Source organism: Sus scrofa, chromosome 15 (assembly GCF_054392235.1).
Source record: "Sus scrofa isolate SSC_HxYL_T2T_F1_AM1 chromosome 15, Sscrofa_HxYL_maternal_Yorkshire_Landrace_v2.0, whole genome shotgun sequence".
NCBI classification, from domain to species: Eukaryota; Metazoa; Chordata; class Mammalia; order Artiodactyla; family Suidae; genus Sus; species Sus scrofa.
The window spans coordinates 26942015-26964323 of record NC_139397.1 but is presented as its reverse complement, the minus strand read 5'-3'; the positions used below and the strand labels follow the sequence as shown (position 1 = coordinate 26964323).

The 22309-nt window shown below is 39.3% G+C and overlaps 1 protein-coding gene across 1 annotated transcript in view; it reads right to left on the bottom strand.

Annotated features, from left to right (window-relative positions):
- NXPH2 (neurexophilin 2) overlaps positions 1 to 22075 on the bottom strand; it is a 119899-nt gene extending 97824 nt beyond the window's left edge. The window contains exon 1 of the mRNA XM_003133263.6: positions 21892 to 22075. Within this exon, the coding sequence (XP_003133311.2) occupies positions 21892 to 21942 (51 nt within the window). The 5' untranslated portion in view covers positions 21943 to 22075. The remainder of the gene's footprint in view (positions 1 to 21891) is intronic.
- Positions 22076 to 22309: the final 234 nt, after the last annotated feature.

Genomic DNA, 22309 nt, shown 5'->3' with positions numbered 1-22309 from the left:
CGTCATTTTCTGTCTACTAACTTAAATGATGCACAACATATAAGAAGGGCTTATTATATATATATATATATAATATATAATTATATATACATAATACCCTGATAATTTTGTTGTTCAAAACCCAGAAGAAAAGCTATTCCTGGATAAAAAGCCCCTTCCCTCCCAGCCTCTGTTGGGTTGCTGTGGATAAACAGTGGATGCCTTACCACATGGGAGCCTGTGAACTGTACCCTTTTTAAACCAGAGAATACTCTTCAAGTAGATCTGCTCCCTTATCTGCCAGAAAGATGCTTGTTTAGTAAAACGAGAAGAGGCACCATTCCTAACAGAGCACTGCTTGGCACCTCAGGTCCGGTCTTGCCTACTTATAGGCACCCTTATATTAGGTTTCATTTACTTACATAGAAGGTGGGAGAGTTGGGGCAAATCTCCTTGTTACAAGGAAGTTGCAGTGCTTATGGGTAGGGAAAGTGATGGTGGTTAAAACCATAGCTGATCTTTGAAATCTTTAAAATAATCTTAATCATGAAATAATCACCTTAATTAACACTAAATAAAAATATAATTCATAGTGATTACAATTTGAAAAGAGTAAATGAAGCCATATTAGGAAAAAACCCGTGGTATACAAACGTCAGCAAATTAAACCTATTACCTTGTGAAAAAAATAAATACATGAAAAAAAGGAGCTTAATGTAGAAAAGCACTAAAATATCAGAATTAGAAATCAGATCAGAAACTTGATCAAAAACTTAAAATTGCTGAATGTCTAAATCCTTATTTTCAGGAGTTCTCTGGTGGCTCAGTTGGTTAAGGATCCACTGTTGTCAATGCTATGGCATGGGTTCAGTCCTTGGTCTGGGAATTCCTGTTGAAGAGGTGACCAAAAGAAAAAAAAAAACGAAAAAAAAAAAAAAAAAAAAAACGAAAAAAAAAAAAAAAACGAAAAAAACAAACTTCTTTTCTTTTTTTTTTTTTTTAAGAGCCACATCTATGGCACATGGACATTCCCAGGCTAGAGGCTGAATTGGCGCAGCAGCGGCAGCCTACACCACAACTGTAGCAACACTGGATCCAAGCCACATCTTCAAACTACACTGCAGCTCATGGCAACATGGGATCCTTAACCCACTGAGCAGGGCCAGAGATTGAACCCGCATCTCATGGATACTAGTCGGATTCTTAGCCTGTTGAGCCACAAATGGGAATCCCCCCAAATCCTTTTTTTCAAGGCATTTTTCTACCTAATGATTGACTCTAAACCTTATAAATATTTTTCCTACTTTAATAACATTTCTCTAATTATATAAATGTCGATATATTAAAAAGACAAAAGAAGGGCATATTGTACTAGAAGCATGAGTCAATAATGATAGGAAGAGATTAAACAGTGGATATTTATGGATAATCCCCAATTTTTATTTTATGGCTGCCTGCATTTACTTCTAAAAGGGTTAAACAATGGAACAAACCAGTTCCTGGGTTACTGAGACTATCCTTTCTTTGTCCTAATATAAAAACAGACTTAGTGTCTTGAGAGAATCACACAGAACAAATAACAGTCTGTTTTACTTTGCCACTTTAACCTAGCTGTAGAAGTTTCGTCTCAAAGGATCCTTATGACACTGTTAAGAATAAAAAAAGTTAGGTGTTTTTTTTTTCATATAAATCCAGAGCTCTCAAACAAAGGGGCTTCAAGTACACTTTGAAGGAGGTCAGTGACACTGAACCAACAGACTAAAGGCTTAGATTTAATGTGCTACCCAAACTTCTGTGTTGTTACAGGTAGTTTTCCACTAACTTGGAATCACAGCCTATGAGAGAGGGGTTACTGAGAGATTTCTCTCAATGGTTCATTCATACATTCATTCATTCATTCACTTGAGCACTTCCTGGATGCCTACTATGTGGCTGGCTGTGGTGTCACACAGATTGACACCCACATCCTCTGTGTTCACCAATTTCATGTAGGTTAAGTGGAACAAAATAAAGATGTGCATCTTCCTACACAACACCATGAGACAAATGCTATGGTGGAGGTGTGCACTGAGGGTGCAAGAGCCCAGAGGGCCACGCTAATTCTAAGGTATCTTTGAAGGGGAGATCTGAAAAGCTAGGTGACCCCTAGTGATATGAGGCATTCTCCCTCTTGCATCACCAGTAGTGTGATCAGTATCACTGCAGCACTTTCCCTCAGGGCTGGCTTATATTCCACCAGCCACCAGGGGCCAAAGCTCCATTATGATTTCATAATGCCAAAGGATGTCTAAGAGACCATCTGGTCCAAGCGTTCCCAAATCTGGCTGGGGCCCAGCATCACCTGGTACCTTGGGTCCAGCTCAGAGACACTGCCTGGAGGCTCTGCAAACATTCCCTCTCTGTGGCTCCTGCAGCTGGCCTGTGAACCAGCATTTGTGGATCACTGACTCCAACCACCTCAACTTTCAGAAGGAAAGTTTTAGAAGAAATTCATACCCAGAGAATTGAAATGATTCTACCAAATTTAAGACACATTAGAACAGCAATAGGGCAACATCTGGCAGAGAAAATTCTGGCCCCAATACTTTCAAAAAGTATTTCTAAGGTGCATGATATAAGCCATATATAATAGGATCATTTGTATAAGATCAAGAACTATACAATGGGAGAGAAAAGGTAAAAAAAAAAAAAATGGCTTTAATAAAGGTATTTGTTGCAATGAGCTATAAACTGCCTCTGTTCTACCAGGTAGGAAAAGTGAAAAAGGGGACATACTGAGTTGTAACTCTCATTCTTTAAATGAAGTTACTTGATTTATCTGGAAAACAAGTTTTTGTCCTTAGGAAAATATTCTAAGGTAAAGCTTAGCATAGTACCATGCCTACAGTTACAATTTCAACTGTTGAATGAAAGAAACGAATATGGATTCATGATACCAAGAAATGTTTTTCTATAGCTGCATCCTTAACCCACTGTGTTTTTTTTGTTTTTGTTTTTTTCTTTTTGGGCTATCCCAGGGCATATGGTTCCTGGGCCAGGGATCAGATCTGAGCTGTAGTTGTGAGTTAAGCAGTGTGAGCTAAGCAAGGCTGGATCCTTAACCCACTGTCCTGAGCTGGGGATGGAACATGCGTCTCAATGCTCCAGAGACATTGCTGATCCTGTTGCATCACAGTGGGAACTCCAGCTATGACCACATCCTACATTAATCTTTGATGGGAGCTAAGAGTATGTGAGTAAATAATGGTGTATTTACGTATTTGGACAGAGTGACAGAAGCATAATATGGGTCTATAACTTTCAATGTAAAGACAAGACATCCTCTTGTAAATGAAAAGATAGCTTTTTTCCTGCACGGAAGCTGTGGCAACGATGTATTGAACCCAAGCCTCTGCAGTGACTCTAGAATTGGCAGTCAGATTCTTAACCCACTGTGCCACAGCAGGAACTCCAAAAAGATACCACTTTTGATGCAGTGGGAAAGGTTTGGTAGGAGAGTGTCATCTGTGTGTATGTATATGTGTATGTGTAAAGGCAGAGGCCAGAATGCACTGGCCTGCCCAGGGTGCAGGTAACACCCTCAGTCTAAAAGCTACAGTTGCCCATGTGGAGGCCCGTCTCCCACAGACATAAAGGGATATATCCCCTTACACATCCCTGGAGTGGCAGCCCAGCTGCAGTCCACTGGCGTTCTCAAATTTTATCCCCAAAAGTAAGGTCATTATTTATGCATAGCTTTAATGTTATGAAAATAGAATATATTTCAAATTTTAATACCAGAAGGGATTCTTTTTACTTTCTTATAAAAATGTTTATCTCTGGGGGAGAAGATGCAAGTCTTACAGTACCTTCGTAGATATAATTTAAAAAAAGAGAGAATTGTTTTAAAGGAGAAACTTAATTAAAAATACATTCCAATGCAAAAGAAAGCGATTCATACCAATTTATAAAAAAATAGACTAACTCACAGTTTACATTTGTTAACTTGAAAATCTCCAATTAAAAAAAAGGAAATGCATTCTAGCCCCCAAGAGTTTAATTGAATAGTTTTAAACTACTTTTTAAAAATTTCTAAAACACTGGATCAAATTTTCCACTCAAATTTGCTGTTCTCCAGTTTTGATATCCATCTGGGTTCATAATAAATTCTTTGAAGAATGTAATCCTGCTGTATTTTAAATATGCACATCAAGTGTATTTAGTTCACATTTTTATTAACTCACTATCATATATAATGTTCATTTTCAGTTTTACTTGCTATCCTCTACAAAGCAATTTTCTCTCATTATCGCATTTTAAAATATAGAAATTCTAAAGCTTTACTAAAACTCTCTGAGCCAGCTCTAACAACTGGTACGGTGTCTACCTGAGGCAAAATGAAATGCGTGAACATCTACTAGAGAGGGAAATCTTATCCAAGAGAAGAATGTGTGTAAGGCGATCACTTATCAGTCATTTCCCTCAAAAAAGAAAAATTTTTGAACAGAGATGTGTGTACTGGGCACACAGCCTGATGAATTGACACTCAAAAATACTGGTTGGATTAAACTGAACTGAAGAAAATTTGCTTGAGGTGGAAGACAGGTTAAGAAATAAACAAGGTCTTTGCAAAATGCTGAACCCTTCCCAACAGTTCAAAGTATTTTTTTAACTAATTTTATTGCTTCTCCCTCTACTCCCTGGGGTCTAATTGGGGCTGCAGCTGCCAGCCTATACCACAGCCATAGCAATGCCAGATCCGAGCTGCATCTGAAACCTACACCGCAGCTCATGGCAATGCCGGATCCTTAACCCACGAGTGAGGTCAAGGATCCAACCTGCATCCTCATGGATACTAGTTTGGTTCTTAACCTGCTAAGCCACAATGGGAACTCCTTTTTTTTCTCCACATGAGGGCATATGGAGTTCCTGGGCCAGGGATCAGGTCTGAGCACAGCTGCAATCTACAACATAGCTACAGCAACACTGGACCTTAACACACTATACTAGGCTGGGGATTGAAGAGGTAACCTGGTTCAGCTTCTCACAGCCAGCAATCTCCTTCAGTGGTGGTTCTCTATTGAGGTGTGTTTGCTTCTCAGGGGACATGTGTTAATGTCTGAAGACATTTTTGTTTGTCAGGATTGAGAGAGTGTGCCACTGGCGTCTAAGTGGGTAGGGGTCAGGGATGGCACAGAGGACAACCCATTTTCTCCCATCCCTACACCCCTCACAAGTATAATTATCTGGCCCCAAATGTATAAAGGCAGGAGCCAGAATGCACTGGCCAGCTTCTCAAATTCCCTTTATATCCAATTTTTTTAATTATATATTTTAGTTCATTAATATTTATTATAGTTATATTCCATTCTTAAACTGTATTTAAATCATTCATGCTTTGTGTACAAATCCATTTCAAACACAGCAAACTACTCCAGCTTTTTTTTTTTTTTGGTCGTACCTGCAGCATGTGGAAGTTCTTGGGCCAAGGATCAAACCCATGCCACAGAAGCAACCCAAGCCACTGTAGTGACAACGCCAGATCCTTAACCTGTTGCATGATAAGAGAACTCCAGTTTTCTTCTGATTTCCATTTGCATGAAGTATCTTTCCACACCCTCACTATTGGTCTGTATGTGTCCCTAGATCTGAATTGGGTCACTTGTAGACAGCATATATAAGGGTCTTCTTTTCATATCCACTCAGCCAGTCTATGCCTTTTGATTGAAGAATTTAATCCATTTGCATTTAATATAATTATTGATATGTGTGTTCTTATTGCCATTTTTAAAAATTGTTTTGGATTTGTTTTTGTAGATCTTTTTTTTTCCATTCCTTTTTTTTTTCCCATTCCTGTGATTTGATGACACTTTAATGTTGTGTTTGGATTTCTTTTCCTTTTTGTGTGTATCTATTGTAGATTTTTGGTTTGCAGTTCCATAAGGTTTTGATATAGCCACACACACATACACAATTGCTTTGAGTTTCTAGTCTCTTAATTTAAATGTTTTTCTAATATCTTGCATTTGTACTCTTCTCATGACTGCTGGTTTTGATAATGTATTTGTGCAAACACAGCAAACTAATCAATCAATAGCATTTACAAAACTGAAATTTACAAAATTTAAATGAAATTCCCAGTAGAGCCATGGTTTGACTGGCTCAGAGAAGGAAAACAGAGAAGGAAATAGAACCCACATTATCCCAGGGGCAGAGGCTAAGGGGTCCTTTTCTAGCCTCTTCACTTCTTCTGAGTCGTACTTGGGCATCACTGTACCTGCATATCATGCCCTTGTGCCATTCTTTCTTGCATTTCTGAAGTACCTCTTGAAGATTTTTACATATGGATGGTAACTTCTTGAGATCCTCGCATTCTCCAAATGCCATTGTTTATTTTTCTTTCTTCTCTTCCCCCTTCATGTTTGATTGATAATTTGGCTGTTAGTTATTATTCTTCCCCCTAAGAAATTTGAAGGCATTATTCCATTGCTTCTAACATCCAATGTGGTTAATGAAATGTGTGTTTGTTTTTTAGTAATCTGAAAGCTCATATGATTTTCTATTTTTTCTTTAGAGTTCAGGAATTTCACCAGGATTTTTTAAAAAATCAGACCATTCAACATTGTTCTTTTGACTGTGTTACCTCCCTTCATAGCTTCTGTTATCTGTTTCTGGGGCTCCTCGTTGTATTTTCTGGGTTTATCCTCTATGCTTTGCCACTGTCCTCCCTTATTTCCCATGCTGGTCTTTTTGCTCTGGCACAGCAGATTTCTTTGACTTCACCTTACAGTTCACTAGCATGGTCTTTGGCCCTGTTCTTCCTAATATTTCCCATGGGACTTTTAAATTTTGTCAGTTATATAGCTCACTTCCAAGAATTCTTTTTCATTATCCAGTTGATCTTTCTTCATAGCAGCCTATGAAAAGTGCTTATTTTCTTTTTTTCTTTTTTTGTCTTTTGTCTTTGTTGTTGTTGTTGTTGTTGTTGTTGTTATTGTTGCTATTTCTTGGGCCGCTCCCGCGGCATATGGAGGTTCCCAGGCTAGGGGTTGAATCGGAGCTGTAGCCACCGGCCTACGCCAGAGCCACAGCAACACCAGATCCAAGCCGCGTCTGCAACCTACACCACAGCTCACGGCAACGCCGGATCGTTAACCCACTGAGCAAGGGCAGGGATCGAACCCGCAACCTCATGGTTCCTAGTCGGATTCGTTAACCACTGCGCCACGACGGGAACTCCAGAAGTGCTTATTTTCAAAATGCAACATCCCCTTGATTCTCCGAGACTCCTATTTAGGAATCTTTAAAATTGCAATCTGTCTTCTGTACTATTTGTTCCCTTGGGGTAGGTTCTGTTAGTTTGTCCTTGTCCTTCTTCTTCTTATATTTTGCTAATGGTTTCACTTAAATGTCTGTTGATCTTGATGTCTATGTCTATTTATGCTTGAAGATCATGTTGATTAATATGAAGAACTGGAATGGGTCTTCTTCCTAGGTGCTTGGGTCTTTCTCTCTAACCAAGCTCTTCCTATGGTGGGAGTTCTGATCACAAGTTCTCTGACAGGAACATACAGTGTTGATTCCCTTGGATGTGTGGAAACTGTTCATTAAAGTGCCATACCTTTCTCAAGCCCATAGCCATCTAGGCTTTTTAGACTAGAACAGGATTTTTATTTTTATTTTTATTTTTTTTTAGGGCCACATCCATGGTATATGGAAATTCCCAGGGTAGGCTAGGGGTCAACTCAGGGCCGCAATTGCCAGCATACACCACAGCCATGGCAACGACAGATCTGAGCTGCATCTGTGACCTATACCACAATTTACAGCAATGCTGGGTCTTTAACACACTAAGCAGGGCCAAAGATGGAACGCTAGTCCTCATGACAGATATTAATTGGGTTTGTTACTGCTGAGCCACAATGGGAACTCCCAGAACATGACAACTTAAATGAAGTGAAACAACAGGAGGAAAAAAGGGGTGACATTTATTCATCATCTTGGCTAGCTGAGATTTTCCTGATACCTAGGAACCCAAATTCTACTCTAGACATGCCTGATTCTCCAACCTTTTCTGGCGCTATTCTGGTACCACAAATGTTTTCTCTGCCTAAGCTTGTCAGTTTCTACTGTGTGCACACAAAGAACCTAGGCTGTTACAGGTGAAAAGGAAAACTGACCTCTGTTAAGCTAATCCTATGTATCAGGCATCTCGGTTTTGTTATAATCATCATAACCCTAAGAGATAGATATTGTCACCACTATTTTATGAGAAAAAAAAAATTGAGTAGATGTATTGCCTTGTCCAATATACCAGAGAACACACTGGAATCCAAGTCTGTCTGACATCAAAACCTATGCTTTCCCTTTACTCTGAAGTATTCATGCAGTAACAAGGATACAGACCTGGCTGCAGTCAAGAGTATGTGATGAATACTAGATGAGAGATTTAAGGCTGGAAAACTGGAAAGAGAAATTTAGACTCAATGTGTTAAGGGTAAGGGAATCATGATCTCATCCTTAATAGTGGAGTGGCATAGTAAATCAAAGGAGAATTTAAGAAAGATGATCTGTGACATGTGGAAGGCATTTAGATGGCTCAGGTTGGAATAAAACAGACCAACTAGGAAGCTTCTATAGTGATGAAATGGCAGCAGGTGGAGAGAAAGAGACACTTTACAGATGGATTTGGAAGGAAGTTTCATAGGATTTTGTGACTGAATGGATATTGTAGGGGATGAGGAAAGATGAGCCAAAAAGTGACTAAAAGATCTCCACCTGCAAAGAGGAAAGCTGAGTGAATGTCTTTACCTTGCCTCCCTCTTAAATTTCTACTGAAATGAACAAGAGGTGCAAAAAGAGGAATGAGTGCATAGTGGTGTTACAAAGAGGAAAGAATATCAAGAGTCCACAAAACGTGAGGATCTCTGGAACATAAAGAAGAGTGAATCAGAATGATGGAAAAGCCAAGAGTACTGAGCAGCTAGTAACTGAATAAAAGACAAAGGAGTATAGCATGTGAGCAAGGGTTTACTCCCCAACAGAGACCCTTTCTTCTCACCACCACACTTAGCACATGAGGAACTGGGAGTGCAGGCAGGCACAGGGCAGCTACCAGGAGGATGCATATCCTCCACTAAAGCAGAAAGAGAGCTAAAGTTCTGGATGCTCATCCCTTAACTCCTGGCCTCATTCAGCTTAGGTCACTTAGTAAATCAGCTATGGAATCTGCCACAGAAAGCTTCTATTTACACTGGTAGAACTAGAAAGAGAGTGAGGCAGTCCCTTAGCTGCTATTGTTCCCAAACAATTAAAACAAGCTTGGGGGACAATATGGCATAAATCACAGGTCTGGAGGAAATTTTTAAAAATTATGGCAATAGCATTATAATTTCATGCTAAGTAAATCTGAGGACACATAAAAATGTTTAATTTTCCTCTAAAATTGATAAAGGGGATTCAATAAGCATTGAAGATTAAAACCTGAATGGGTAAGTAGTCATAAAGGAAATGAAATATTTATAAAAGATCTCTCCTAAGACAAAAAGGCTCAAATGGATTAAAACTATTTCCAACAAATTTCCAAGGGAAAAACAATTCTCAACTATTTAAACTTCTCTCAGAACTGAGGGGAAAAAATGGAAGTCTTTCTAATTATGATCGTAGAATAATCCTGATGCAAAACCTGACATTTCACTTTTGCTGTATTTTACTTATGAATATGGCTGCTGTCTTAAATAAAATACGAAACATAACACATGTATCAATGTATTAAAATATAATTTAACTTTGTTTAAATAGCTTACTATTAGAAAATCTATTCATAAATAAAAAACAGAAACAGGTTAACATTTTAAAACTATATGATCATTTTGAGGAATGATAAAAACATATCTAAAATCAACTCTATGGTCAACATAAATTAATTAATTAATTAATTAATTTGTCTTTTTGTCTTTTAGGGCTGCACCCGTGGCACATGGAGGTTCCCAGGCTAGGGGTCCAATCGGAACTGCAGCCGCCCGTCTACGCCAGGGCCACAGCAATGCGGAATCCAAGCCGCATCTGCGACCTATATACCACAGCTCTGCGTAAAACCGGATTCCCTAACCCACTGAGAGAGGCCACGGATCAAACCCGTGTCCTCATGGAAGCTAGTCGGGTTCATTAACCGCTGAGCCATGACGGGAACTCCATAATTTATTTTAATATATATTAAATATAGAAGTATGTTCTTGATGTTATTTATTAGAAACTAGAGCAAATATCGTATTTAGTATAGTTTACATTAAAGTTGGAAATATGAAAAAATACCCACTTTCACAATAATATTTAATAATATTCTGATGGTTATAGCCAATATACCAGGAGAATAAATTTTAATCTAAGAGGAATAAATGTAATACAAAGAGCCAAGTATAGGAGTTCCCGTCATGGCTCAGTGGTTAACGAATCCGACTAGGAACCATGAGGTTGCAGGTTCGATCCCTGCCCTTGCTCAGTGGGTTAAGGATCCGGCGTTGCCGTGAGCTGTGGTATAGGTTGCAGACATGGCTGGGATCCCACGTTGCTGTGGCTCTGGTGCAGGTGGGCGGCTACAGCTCCAATCGGACCCCTAGCCTAGGAACCTCTATATGCCGCAGGAGCGGCCCAAGAAATGGCAAAGAAAAAAAAGAACAACAACAAAAAAAAAAGATTACTTATAGATAATATGATTGTCTATATATAAAATTCAAGAGAATCAAATTAAAAGTATTAAAACTAATAATCCAGTTCAGAAATAGAATTGATACAATAAATATACTAAAATAAATAGCTTTCCTTATATTCCAGCAAAACACAATTTTAAAATGCCATGCCTAGAAATGGTAGCCACAACAAATTCATGTGTAAAATATGTAGGAATAATAAAACAATTGTGCAAGAGCAATATAAAAAAACTATAAAAGTTTAAAAGCTGTAGTAAAAAGAACTGAAAAATGGGGGATTATTTAAAAAGGAAAAATCAACATTTCCCTTGTGGCTCAGCCAGTCAAGAATCCAGCCTTGTCACTGCTGTGAATCTGGTTACAGCTGTGGTGCAGGTTCGATCCCTGGCCTGGGAACTTCCACACACCACGAATGTCACAGGCAAAGCCAAAAAATAAATAACTAAGTGAAAAAAAGGAAAAATCATAAAATAAATTCAAAAGGTTATTAAATATAAGAACACACCTCACCTTCCTAATAAGTAATATAGGATACATTTTAAAAACAATGAGGTGTTTTCCTCTAACAGATCACAAAGGTTAAAAAAAATACTACTACTGGAGTTCCCATCGTGGCGCAGCGGTTAATGAATCCGACTAAGAACCATGAGGTTGCGGGTTCGATCCCTGGCCTTGCTCAGTGGGTTAAGGATCCGGCGTTGCCGTGAGCTGTGGTGTAGGTTGCAGAGGCGGCTTGGATCCCACACTGCTGTGGCTCTGGTGTAGGCTGGTGGCAACCCCTAGTCTGGGAACCTCCATGTGCCTCGGGAGCACCCCTAGAAAAGGCAAAAAGACAAAAAAAAAACAAAAAAAAACAAACAAAAAAACCAAACTACTACTATCCACATAGAGATATAAGTTAAAAAAAAAATACCACTATTATCCAGATAGATATATAAGATTGCATATACACTATGAATGTACTGTATTTTGGTATAGACATCAAGGTGAAAATTTATATTTATCAAAATTCACATTGTACATTCCTAGCCTTGAATCAGTATTTTCAAACCCAGAAATTCATTTTAAAGACAGACTCACAAATGTACTGAAAAAATTCAAGAAAATAAAAATATCAGTTAATAAGGGACAGAGTAAATACATTACAGCACATCAGGCAACGAAATATTACTAAGAATCCTCAAAAATATAAGTTGTTCTATATTGCATAAAAATGACCACAATGTATTGTTGCATTAAAAATACATGTCACATGATGTTATGCTGTGTTGATATAATTACGATGAAAGCATACACAGCCATAATTTCTGGAAAGAAACATATTAAACCAGTCAGAGTGATCATCTCTTAGTGTGAGATGGCAGAAAACAGGCAGAGTGAGAATGGCTGCTTTAAAATTTCCTGATTATCAAAAAAAGTTCTTAAAAAACTATAGAACCACCGTATGACTCAGTAATTTCACTCCTGTGTATATACCTGAAAAAAACCAAAAACATTGCTTTGAAAAGGTACATGCATCTGAATATCCATAGCACCATTATTGACAATTGCTAAGATATGGAAGCAACCTAAGTGTCCATCAACAGATGAATGGATAAAGAAAATGTGCTGTGTGTGTGTGTGTGTGTGTGTGTGTGTGTGTGTGTGTGTAGTGGAATACTGCTCAGCCATGAAAAAAATGAAATACTCCATTGCAGCAACTTGGATGGACTTGGAGGGCATATAAGTGAAATAAGTCAGACAGAGAAAGAGAAATACTCTATATCACTAACATGTGGAATCTAAAAACAAAACCAAAAACAATTCCCTCCCTCTCACAAAAACAGTGAATATAACCAAAAAAGAAGCAGACTAGTTGTTTCCAATGGGAGGAGGGGCATTATAGGGGTGGGGAAGTGGGAGGTATAAACTACTGGATGTAAGACAGGCTACAAGAATATACTGTAGAGTGTGGGGAATATACCCAATATTTTGAAATGATTGTAAATGGAGTGTAACTTTTAAAAATTGTATAAAAATTAAAGAAATTAAACTCATACCTTAGGTGGGGTTCCCCTGAAGCAGACACCAAAACAAGTATTTGAGGGCAAGTGATTATAATGAAGTATGTCCAGGGGAGTCTGGCAAGGGGGCGGTGCAGCAGGTCAGTAAACAAGAGAAAGCCACAGCCATGTGTGATCTCAAGCAAAGTTTCCTACACCAACAGGGACACTCCATGTATTCCTTAACCCTCCAAGCAAGGGGGAGGGGCTTTTCACACTTTGGTACCTGTCAGTCATTTGCCTGGAGCTGTCCCAGAAGGAAGGGAACTCCAGTCTGGCTTTAGGTGCTTTATTTATTTATTTATTTGTCTTTTTTTTTTTTTTTTTTGCCTTTTTCTAGGGGCCCTCCCGTGGCATATGGAGGTTCCCAGGCTAGGGGTCTAATAGGAGATGTAGCTGCCGGCCTACGCCAGAGCCACAGTGACACCAGATTAGAGCCACATCTGCGACCTACACCATAGCTCACGGCAATGCCAGATCCTTAACCCACTGAGCAAGGGCAGGGATTGAACCCACAACCTCATGGTTCCTAGTCGGATTCGTTAACCACTGAGCCACGATGGGAATTCCATGGCTTTAGCTGCTTTAGATAAAAGGCATCCAACAGGCCCAGGGTAATCCTCTGAAGGAGAGTGCCCAGTATTAGAATGGAAACCAAAAAAGGGGAGGGGAGCATAAAAATGCTAAAAAGAGATCCAAGGTGATTTGGGTGGAGAGCCAGCAGCATCCACTATGTTATACTGCCTCTATAATAAAATACATATTTTCATAAAAAGTAAAGAGAGAGAGCAAGAGGCAGTATGCTGCTGGTAAAGCAAAATCATCTATGTACACGCACAAGTTCTGCACAAGCATCAGCACCCAATAGACGGCTGCCCTTGTAACACCAGCTCCTCCTCAGATAACCACCTGTCCATTAAAAAAAAAAAAAAAAAACAAGATTAAGTAGCCGTTAATAGAAGTTAGGGCCTTTCTCTCTCTTCTTGTTCATCTGTCCAATCTGAAGTGGGACTGGTTGTGATTTGGAGAAATTAGAGGCTCTCAAACCCTCTACTGATCTTCACTGGAACCACATTCCTTGGCCAGCAACACAGCCCTGAAGTTGCAAATGCTGGAGCACCTGGCAACTCAACTCTGAGGCTAAATTCAAAACAGAACTCTTGATTAAGAGATACAGTCGAGGAATCCATTTGTTTTGCTAAACTCACTTGACTTTAGGACAAATTTGTTTAAAGTGATTCCTAAAATGAAAGAGTTGAGGTTTCTACTTCAGCGTGGTCAGTGTGTTTCTGAGAAATGCTCCTCCAGCCCATCATTCTGAGTGTCTATGATGGGTCTCACAACTTTCTGCTGCAAACAGATGTCCCATGAACTTAGGGTTGAACTGGGAAGCCACTTCAAGTTGTACCTTTTGTGCAATCTGTATAGAGTCGTCCTTTGAGTCCATAGAAACCTTCCATGCCTTTATTTCTCCATCTTTCAAATGGATGCAATAAATGTGGCTCTGTTTACTTTCCATAGCTGATGTGAAGATGAGCCATGAGCTCACATACATGAAAGAATCCCATAAACTGTATAGTGCTTTATACCAAGTCACTTATTTGATACAAAGACACCAGCTATTAAAAAGGGGGAGGAGGGAGTTCCTGTTGTGGCTCAGTGGATTATGAACCCGACTAGTTTCCACGAGGATGCGGGTTCAATTCCTGGGCTCACTCAGGGGGTTAAGGACCCAGTGTTGATGTGAACTAAGGTGAAGGTTACAGACATGGCTCAGATCCCGAGTTGCTGTGGCTGTGGAATAGGCAGGCAGCTGTAGCTCACATTTGACTCCTAGCCTGGGAACTTGCATATGCCAAAGGTGCAACCTTTAAAAAAGGAAAATAAAGGGCGGGGGGAGATAGTGACTTCCAGATTTGAATCCATGAATGTTGGAAGGTACTTACTTAGGAAAGAGGTTTGCAGCTATGCACATGTTGAGTGTGAGTTGGTAGTAAAACATTCAAGTCAAAGAACAGTAACCTATGAAGCTGTGGTCCTGAAGACTGAACAGTTGGGTAGAAACTGAGGTGTAAGTTTGGGAGTCATCAACTTGAGAGCAGCAGGTGAATGAATGATTTTGGAAAACACACTTTTGAAAACTTCACTTCCCCTTTCACCTCTGTAGCCATATTCCTTATGACTGATCCCAGCTGTCTTCTGTTTAGGTTATCCAAATGGCAAAACTTAATAACAATGATTGTTATCATTGCTACAAAATGTTAAATGGCTCTTTTGAGTCCCTATTCTCTTACTGTATACATTATCCATTCAACATATCATGCAGATCATGGACTTTTAACAGCCATAGAAATTACACATGTGGTCTCTCGCTTCAAATAATCAAAACTATTTAAGTTACTTATTGTTTTGAGTGAATAAATACACATGCTATATAACAAGGTAAAACTGATGAACTCTTAAAATTGTCAGTATAGGAGTTCCTCTTGGGGTGTAGTAGAAAGGAATCTGACTAGTATCCATGGAGATGAGGGTTCGATCTCTGCCCTCGCTCAGTGGGTTGAGGATCCAGCCTTGCCATGAGCTGTGGTGTAGGTTCCAGACAAGGCCCAGATCCTATGTTGCTGTGGCGTAGGCTGGCAGCTGTAGTTCTGATTAGAACCCTAGCCTAGGAACTTTCATATGCACGGATGTGGCCCTAAAAAGCGGAAAAAAAAAATTGTCAATACAGTTGGCAATGCTTGAAAGTCACAATCTTGTATATTCTCGAATAAAAAGATTTACTTATGTGTTTTTATGACTTGAGAATCCCTTTATTTGGCCCAAACCAACAATGTCACAAAGTCAAGTTTTGTTTTTGAAGACATTTACATTGCTTAAAATATAGCTGGAATTGAACCCCAGGACTAGTCAGTGTGTTTCAGCTGACTTGTCTTCTGATGATAAGACCATTAACAATTTCCTCCACCTTTGCTAGGTCTACCATGCCAGTTCTTTGCTGGTTTTCTTTTTAAAATTTAGTACCATTTACATCTGAATTCCTCAAACCTGATTTAAATAGATTTGATTCTACTGAGGCATTCAAAAGTCATATGCTAGTTTTCTGGTTGAAGGACATTATTAAACTGTAATGTTGCTTATCTTAATAATGAGAATTTAACTGAGAGCCAATTTACTTTTTTATTTAAATTAAAGCAATGACTAGATGGTAGTAGTTTACAATTTAAAAATGATGTAGAGGTGAAAAAGTCTTAGATGCACCATTTTCACTTAAATTTTATTGATTTTGCTGATTAGTATGTGTTAAATAAGTGTTCATCAATCCCCTCTGCAAGATCACTTAATTTTCTTTTTCCATAAGATATTAATCAGTCTTGTAGCGTTTTAAATCTATTTCTAAATATATGTATCATTTGTGATAATCTATTCCTAAATATATGTATCCTTTGTGATATGGTTAAGTATAAATTCCATGGAAAACATATATGTAAAGCACTTATGTTTCTAGGTAAAACACATTTAAAATTGTACAGTAACTAAGGATGTACATAATTCATAAAAAGAAAAATCCAGAAATGCTGCTACTGTACATTATAAAAAAGAAAGAAATGTAAGAAATCACTTTTCATTTTCTTAATCATGAATGACGTCACTGCACAGATGAGGGATGTGAGGTTGTTAATGATCAGCTCAGAACACACACACACACAGCCTGTGTGTACATACACACTCACACTCTCAGAGCCGTTCTATTTTGTTTACTGCTATGTCCTCAATGTCTGCTATAGTCTCAGTGTAAAGTCTGGGACAAAACAGTAAATATTGGTTGAACATGCAATTTATTTAGAGATAGAACCCAAGTCTTTTGATTCCAAATATATTGTTCTTTCCAGTACCCAGATGGAAACATTTAACATGTCCTTCCCTATCCCGTAGATTTACTGGGCGGCTAGAATGTTTATACTGTGTGAAAGAAACTTGAAAACAGGTAAGCATTTGCAAATCTAAGATATTATTATTATCATTGTAGGTTAAATACATAAAACTTCCCACTTTGCTTACTGTAGGTCAATAAATCTAAGAAATGCATAATTTACAAGAACGGCAGTTTTAAAGACAACATTTTAATTTCAATGATCTGGGTAGGAAAAATGTTCCCTGTAGCTTTTGGGTTTAAATAATGAAACATTCATTTTTAATGATAGTACTATAAAGAAACAGAATTCCTTGTTATGTACCGATCTTATAGCATAATGAACCAAACAGTTATTTGAAGGTTTTCATCCAGATTTTCATTAATTAAAAATAACATAAATTGGAAGGTTTTAGTTAATAGTATCTTCGAATTCTTTCTATAATATGAAAATCCATACTGTAAGTTGCTTTAGATCCTTTTTTTATTGAGGAGGATTTTGAAGTAAAGAATGGAGTTAACAATACCACTGGTCATATCACAAGTAATAACAAAATAGTCTGTTAGTAAATACAGACTCATAAAATTGTTAGTCAATAAAGACCGACTAGAACATATGAATTTGGCACAATTAAAAATACTCATGATGAAATAGTGTTACAAAATCTTACAGTGGGCCAATCTTACAGTGGGAAAAGAGTATTGAAAATAATTTAAACATGCTTCAATTTAAATTATAACCACTGTGGTGCAAGAACAATAAAGAAACTTTAAACCATTATTCCACATACTCTAAGAATACCTAAACAGTAAACCCACATGGATGAGCACTCAAAATCATTTGGACCAATTTTTTAAAGCAGCTTCGAAAGAAATGACTCCCAAATCAAGATATTAAATGCCAACTTCTAACCGGCAATAATGCTTATGGCTAAGATAGAAATGAGATTCTTACAGAAACGCTGACACAGCCCTAACTGTAGGCACTTGAATGTGCAGCTATAATTCTTTTTTCAAATCTCACCCAGCAAAGCTTCAGGTAAAAGAGTCCACAGAATATGTAAACAGTAAGAGAAGGTCCTAGAGCTCTTACAAAAATCGCAAACCTTAGACACATTTATATTGGTCACTGATGGCTACCACTAAATGACTAAATCATTCACCATGTATTGATTGGCTCTTCAATAGGTAAAAGGTGGGCAGTGTATTATAAAAATCAACAATTTGTAATTTATTTGATTTGCAAGAGCTACACATTTTAAGCTGACAATGTAAAACCTCTAAAAGGTTTTTCAAAAAAGCCTCCTGCCTTATTGAGCATTTTTACCACTAATCAGAAACAATAAAAAAAAAAAAAAAGAAAGAAAATTAAGAGAAAACTACAGAACAAATAGTAACAAAGCTTTTCTTTCCCATTTGGAAATGTATTGAGCTATAAAATAAGTTCCCAAGAGGAGTCCTTTTTCTCTGTGGAAGGCATTTAAAACTGAACTACATAACAATCTTAGAATAGGCCAAGGGCACACAATTTAATACTGAGAGGTGAGGGGCTGGAATAGGGGACCTAATTGTCTGACCCTAATTCTCAGTTTTAAAAATGTCTAAGATAATGATGCTTTTAATGAGGAGTGACTTTTAAAGCTTAGCTAACTCGAAGTCGAAACCATGACATGGTGGCATTTTTTTCTCTTCCCCATTGTCAGCTAGCAAACACAGGGCTATTGATTCTACACAGGGAAATACTGTTTTTATGTTTATTGATCAAAACTGTATGAGGGAAATTGCAATTTTTGAATGGAAGACAGTCATGAGTTATCACTTTTTATAAATACAGAACTGGGAATAAATAGATGTTATGAATATCACACAATTTCAATGTTAAAATTAATAATTTGCCAAAAAATAATAATTTGCCAAGATAAACAAAAATATCCTCAATAAGTGCCTGTGGGATGATACCATATAATGAAGATGAACTTTAACTTGTAACCCCTGCATCACAAGTATTCTGATTTTCTAGGAGTCTAAATATTTCTTAACTTGCATCACTCTTAATTTATATTTACTTTATAAACTCACCATTATATCAGAGGAAAATAAGTTGAAATGTATAATGAACTAATTTTTAAAATCCCCACTAAATTTTATCTTAAACTCAAGCTAATCATCCGTTTAAATTCAAATTTAATCTTTTTACACTCTGCATTTTACTTAGAGGCAAAAATCACACTTATTCTGAGTTACAAATAATCATGCAAATCTGTAAGAAGCTGTCAACTGGTGATGTCTTTACTTCGAATCGTGTCACCAAATAACACTATTTTCCTATAATATTAGCTTCGAATGCTAATTTTTTTCTTCATTAGATGGAAGACTAGAAATAAAGTGCTATTAATATATTTATAAAGAATATGTTGCTGAATAGGAATATCAAAGAAAATAATGCATTCAGGATTGATACTCAAATTTTGCAAATGCCTAGTAAGCCTATTAATTAGGTATAGCAACCTGTGTGTTAAAACTCTAGACACAGGCCAGGAAAATAGGGCAAGGACAGGTCACATATACACATATTTCAGCGGCTACCTGCAATATTTATCAATTCATTTTTCTGTTTTCTTCAAAATTGTAACCATCCCCCAAATAAGTAAAAAATCTTCTAGTTACTGTACCTGTGTTACGTGATAGTGACTTATTTGGACCTAACTCTCATGACTGCTTTCAGATGAATCGGGCAATTTTCTTAAAATTAAATTTCTAACATCCCCAAATGATCCCCACCACTCATTTAAAAATAGTTAGCATTTTAGGATGGCAGTGGGAATGGAAAAGTAAAATCTAATTCCAACAATAAGCTGAGCTCATCCTCACCCCTTCCTCCCAGTACATATGGTTCCTAGAAAATGAAAAAAACTAGTTTTTGAACATTTTAGTCCCTTGTTATTGGGATTTAGTGAAGAAGTTCACTATTACCTGAAAAGGTAGAATAAAATTATAAGCCATCCACAGGGTCAAATTACGATTCATTTATTGATACCTGCCGGGGTGGGCTGAGTGGTGGGGAATATTTTAATTTAGATCTAGCCTGCTCAGCCACTCTGTTTTCCTTTCACATCCTAACCCCCTTGTGTTGTAAGGCTGGAAACAGCTCTCAGATTGTGGAGAATGTAAACAGCTTTTTATTGTCCAGAAGGATGGCAGTGTAAGGAATGTGCGCTTATCACACAGCTGCAGCTCCCCACCTCACTTACCATGACAAAGTGCTCCAGGAAAAAAAACATTACAACCCAAGCACAATCCAAAAATGGATTAGAATTTGACATACACTTCCTTAAAAACTAATCAGTCAATCCATGCTGTAATATTAGAATCTAGTTCTTAAGGAGGGTATATAATCCTGTCAAGATGTATTTTTTTATTCCCTATTGATGGGTGGTGTGAAAAAAAAAATCTAACTTTCGAATACAGTAGCTGATAGGAGAACATTTCCCCAACACATTCCCTAATATAGCTTCTAGTCTTTATGAGTCTAACACAGTGGAACAGATACACAGCTCACGATCATGGAATGCAAAATTAATGAACTAGGAAATTCATGAAGATTATTCTGAAGATCCTTCCTAAGTACCTGACTTCCCCAGGCTTTTAGAGTTTCACTTATACACACCATACAAATGCTGCTTTGTTTGATCACCTTTTATCGGAATCCAGATCCAACGTTTTAAGAAGCAAGTGATAAGGAAGCCTAATGTGGCATATATGTGGCATGCTTAATGCCTTCGATGTAAAATTTATTTTAACATGCAATATTGTATATAGTGACTATGTGCCAGCTCATTCAAGGACAACTGGGTACATCATTGCATTTTCTTCTTGATGCCCCTGGAGAGTTTCTTAGTTAATGCTATGCAGGTGAATCTGATCTCTGTTGTAAAAAGAATGGACAGGGTGCCCTCTCCCCTTTACTAAGACTTTTTAGAGTCCCTTCCATCCTCAAAACTTGCCAAGTATCTCTGGCTCTACAATATCATATGTACCAGAGAAACTTTCATAAATTACTTGATCTTTCCCTCTAAAACAAAATATAGAAAGAAGGAGAGACGGAAAGAGGAAGGAAGGAAAGCAAGGAAGGAAAGAGGGCAGGAAGAAAGGAAGGATCATTCTTGGGTTCCTTAACTTTGTTTTAATAACCCAGATTAAAGTGGGTAACGTCTTAAATAAGAGGACCAAAGAAGCCGGAGAAAGTCCTCTTAATAAGCACCGTATTAAGGTAAATGCCAAGAGTGCAGGAGAAATACATCACAGAGGCGAATGAGCCAGAGCAATCCCCTTTTATACTTTTACTTTAAAAGTTGTCTTCTTGAAGGTCTTACTTGGGATCGCCTTTAAATATAATTAACTAGCAACCCAGACAGCATATAGGTTTATTTCGGAAGGAAGAGAGCGTGGCGCCGCGCGCAAAGAGCGAGGTGAGATGGGAGTCATAGCGGGAACAATCGCCTAGAGCCTCGCGGGCGGACCCTGAACCGCTTTCTACTACCCTTGCCATTCCTCAGCGCCCCCTGAGCCGTCCGGACCAAGCGGGGGTCTTCTGGAGCACTCAGCACGGTGATGCGGGGGAGGGGGCTCCGGCGAGAAGTTGGGTGTGAAAGTTACATCCTGCGCCCCCGCCTGCCCCAAACCTCATCCTAGTCCCCAGCGCTAGACGGGAAAACGAAGAGAAATCCAATCTGCCTCCTAAATCGGTCTTTTGCCTAAGTTTCCCCCAGCGAGGAGACACTAACCAGCCGTGCGAACAAGGATGCAGGATGCCGTGGTTAAGAAGTGTTTGCAGGCATCCGGGCAAAATACCACGTGAAAAATAAAAACTACCAAGCCCTTCAAACTCTGGTAGAGGGAGGTATTTCAGCCCATCCTCATCACGTCCGTCTACCCTTATCCCCTTCTCGACTGCTTCTCAATAAACCTCTTTCTTCTCTCGCATCTTCTCGGCCACTTTCTGCCTTCTTTAACCCAGTCCTCAAGTCCCCACCCTCCAAAAGCCCTTCACTCGCCTCAGGGTCCCCTCTATTCCATTCTCCGATTCTTCCCCTTCAGCCTCTACGCCAACCCCAAACTCCCTCTACTGAGCGCCCCCCCCCCTCCCCCGGCCCCACGTCCCAAGCAGCCCCAGGCTCCGCTTCCGAGTCGGCCACCGGCGCGATTTTCCCGCCGAAACGCGGCCCCGGCGCGTGGGGCTCGGGGCGCGCGGCGGGTCGGGCACACTCACCAGCTGCAGCAAGCCAGGGACCACGACGAGGGGCAGCGGCCGCAGGCGCATGGTGCCGGCTGGCGCGGCGTCTCACGAGCTGCGCGCCTTCGCCTGCCTCTCGCGCATCTCCACTTCGGGGGGCAGGACTGAGGACGCCAGGGACACCGCGCGGCACTTCCCTCCCGGAATCCCAGCGCAGCGCAGCGTTGCGCGGCGCGGGTCGGGTGGGCGGGAGGGGAAGGGGGAGGGAGGGCGGGAGGTGCTTCTGGGGCCCCGGCGCGCCCCTCCTTGGAGGGGGCCGGAAAAGGAGAGTGCGGGGCGCTAGAGCTCCGGTGTGCCGCGCGGGTTTCCAGCGGCGCCAGCGGATCTGGCGTCCCCAGGTCGGGGCGAGCGCTGGGGGCGCCCGAGGGCAGGAGGCGGCGGCTCCTGCGCTTTG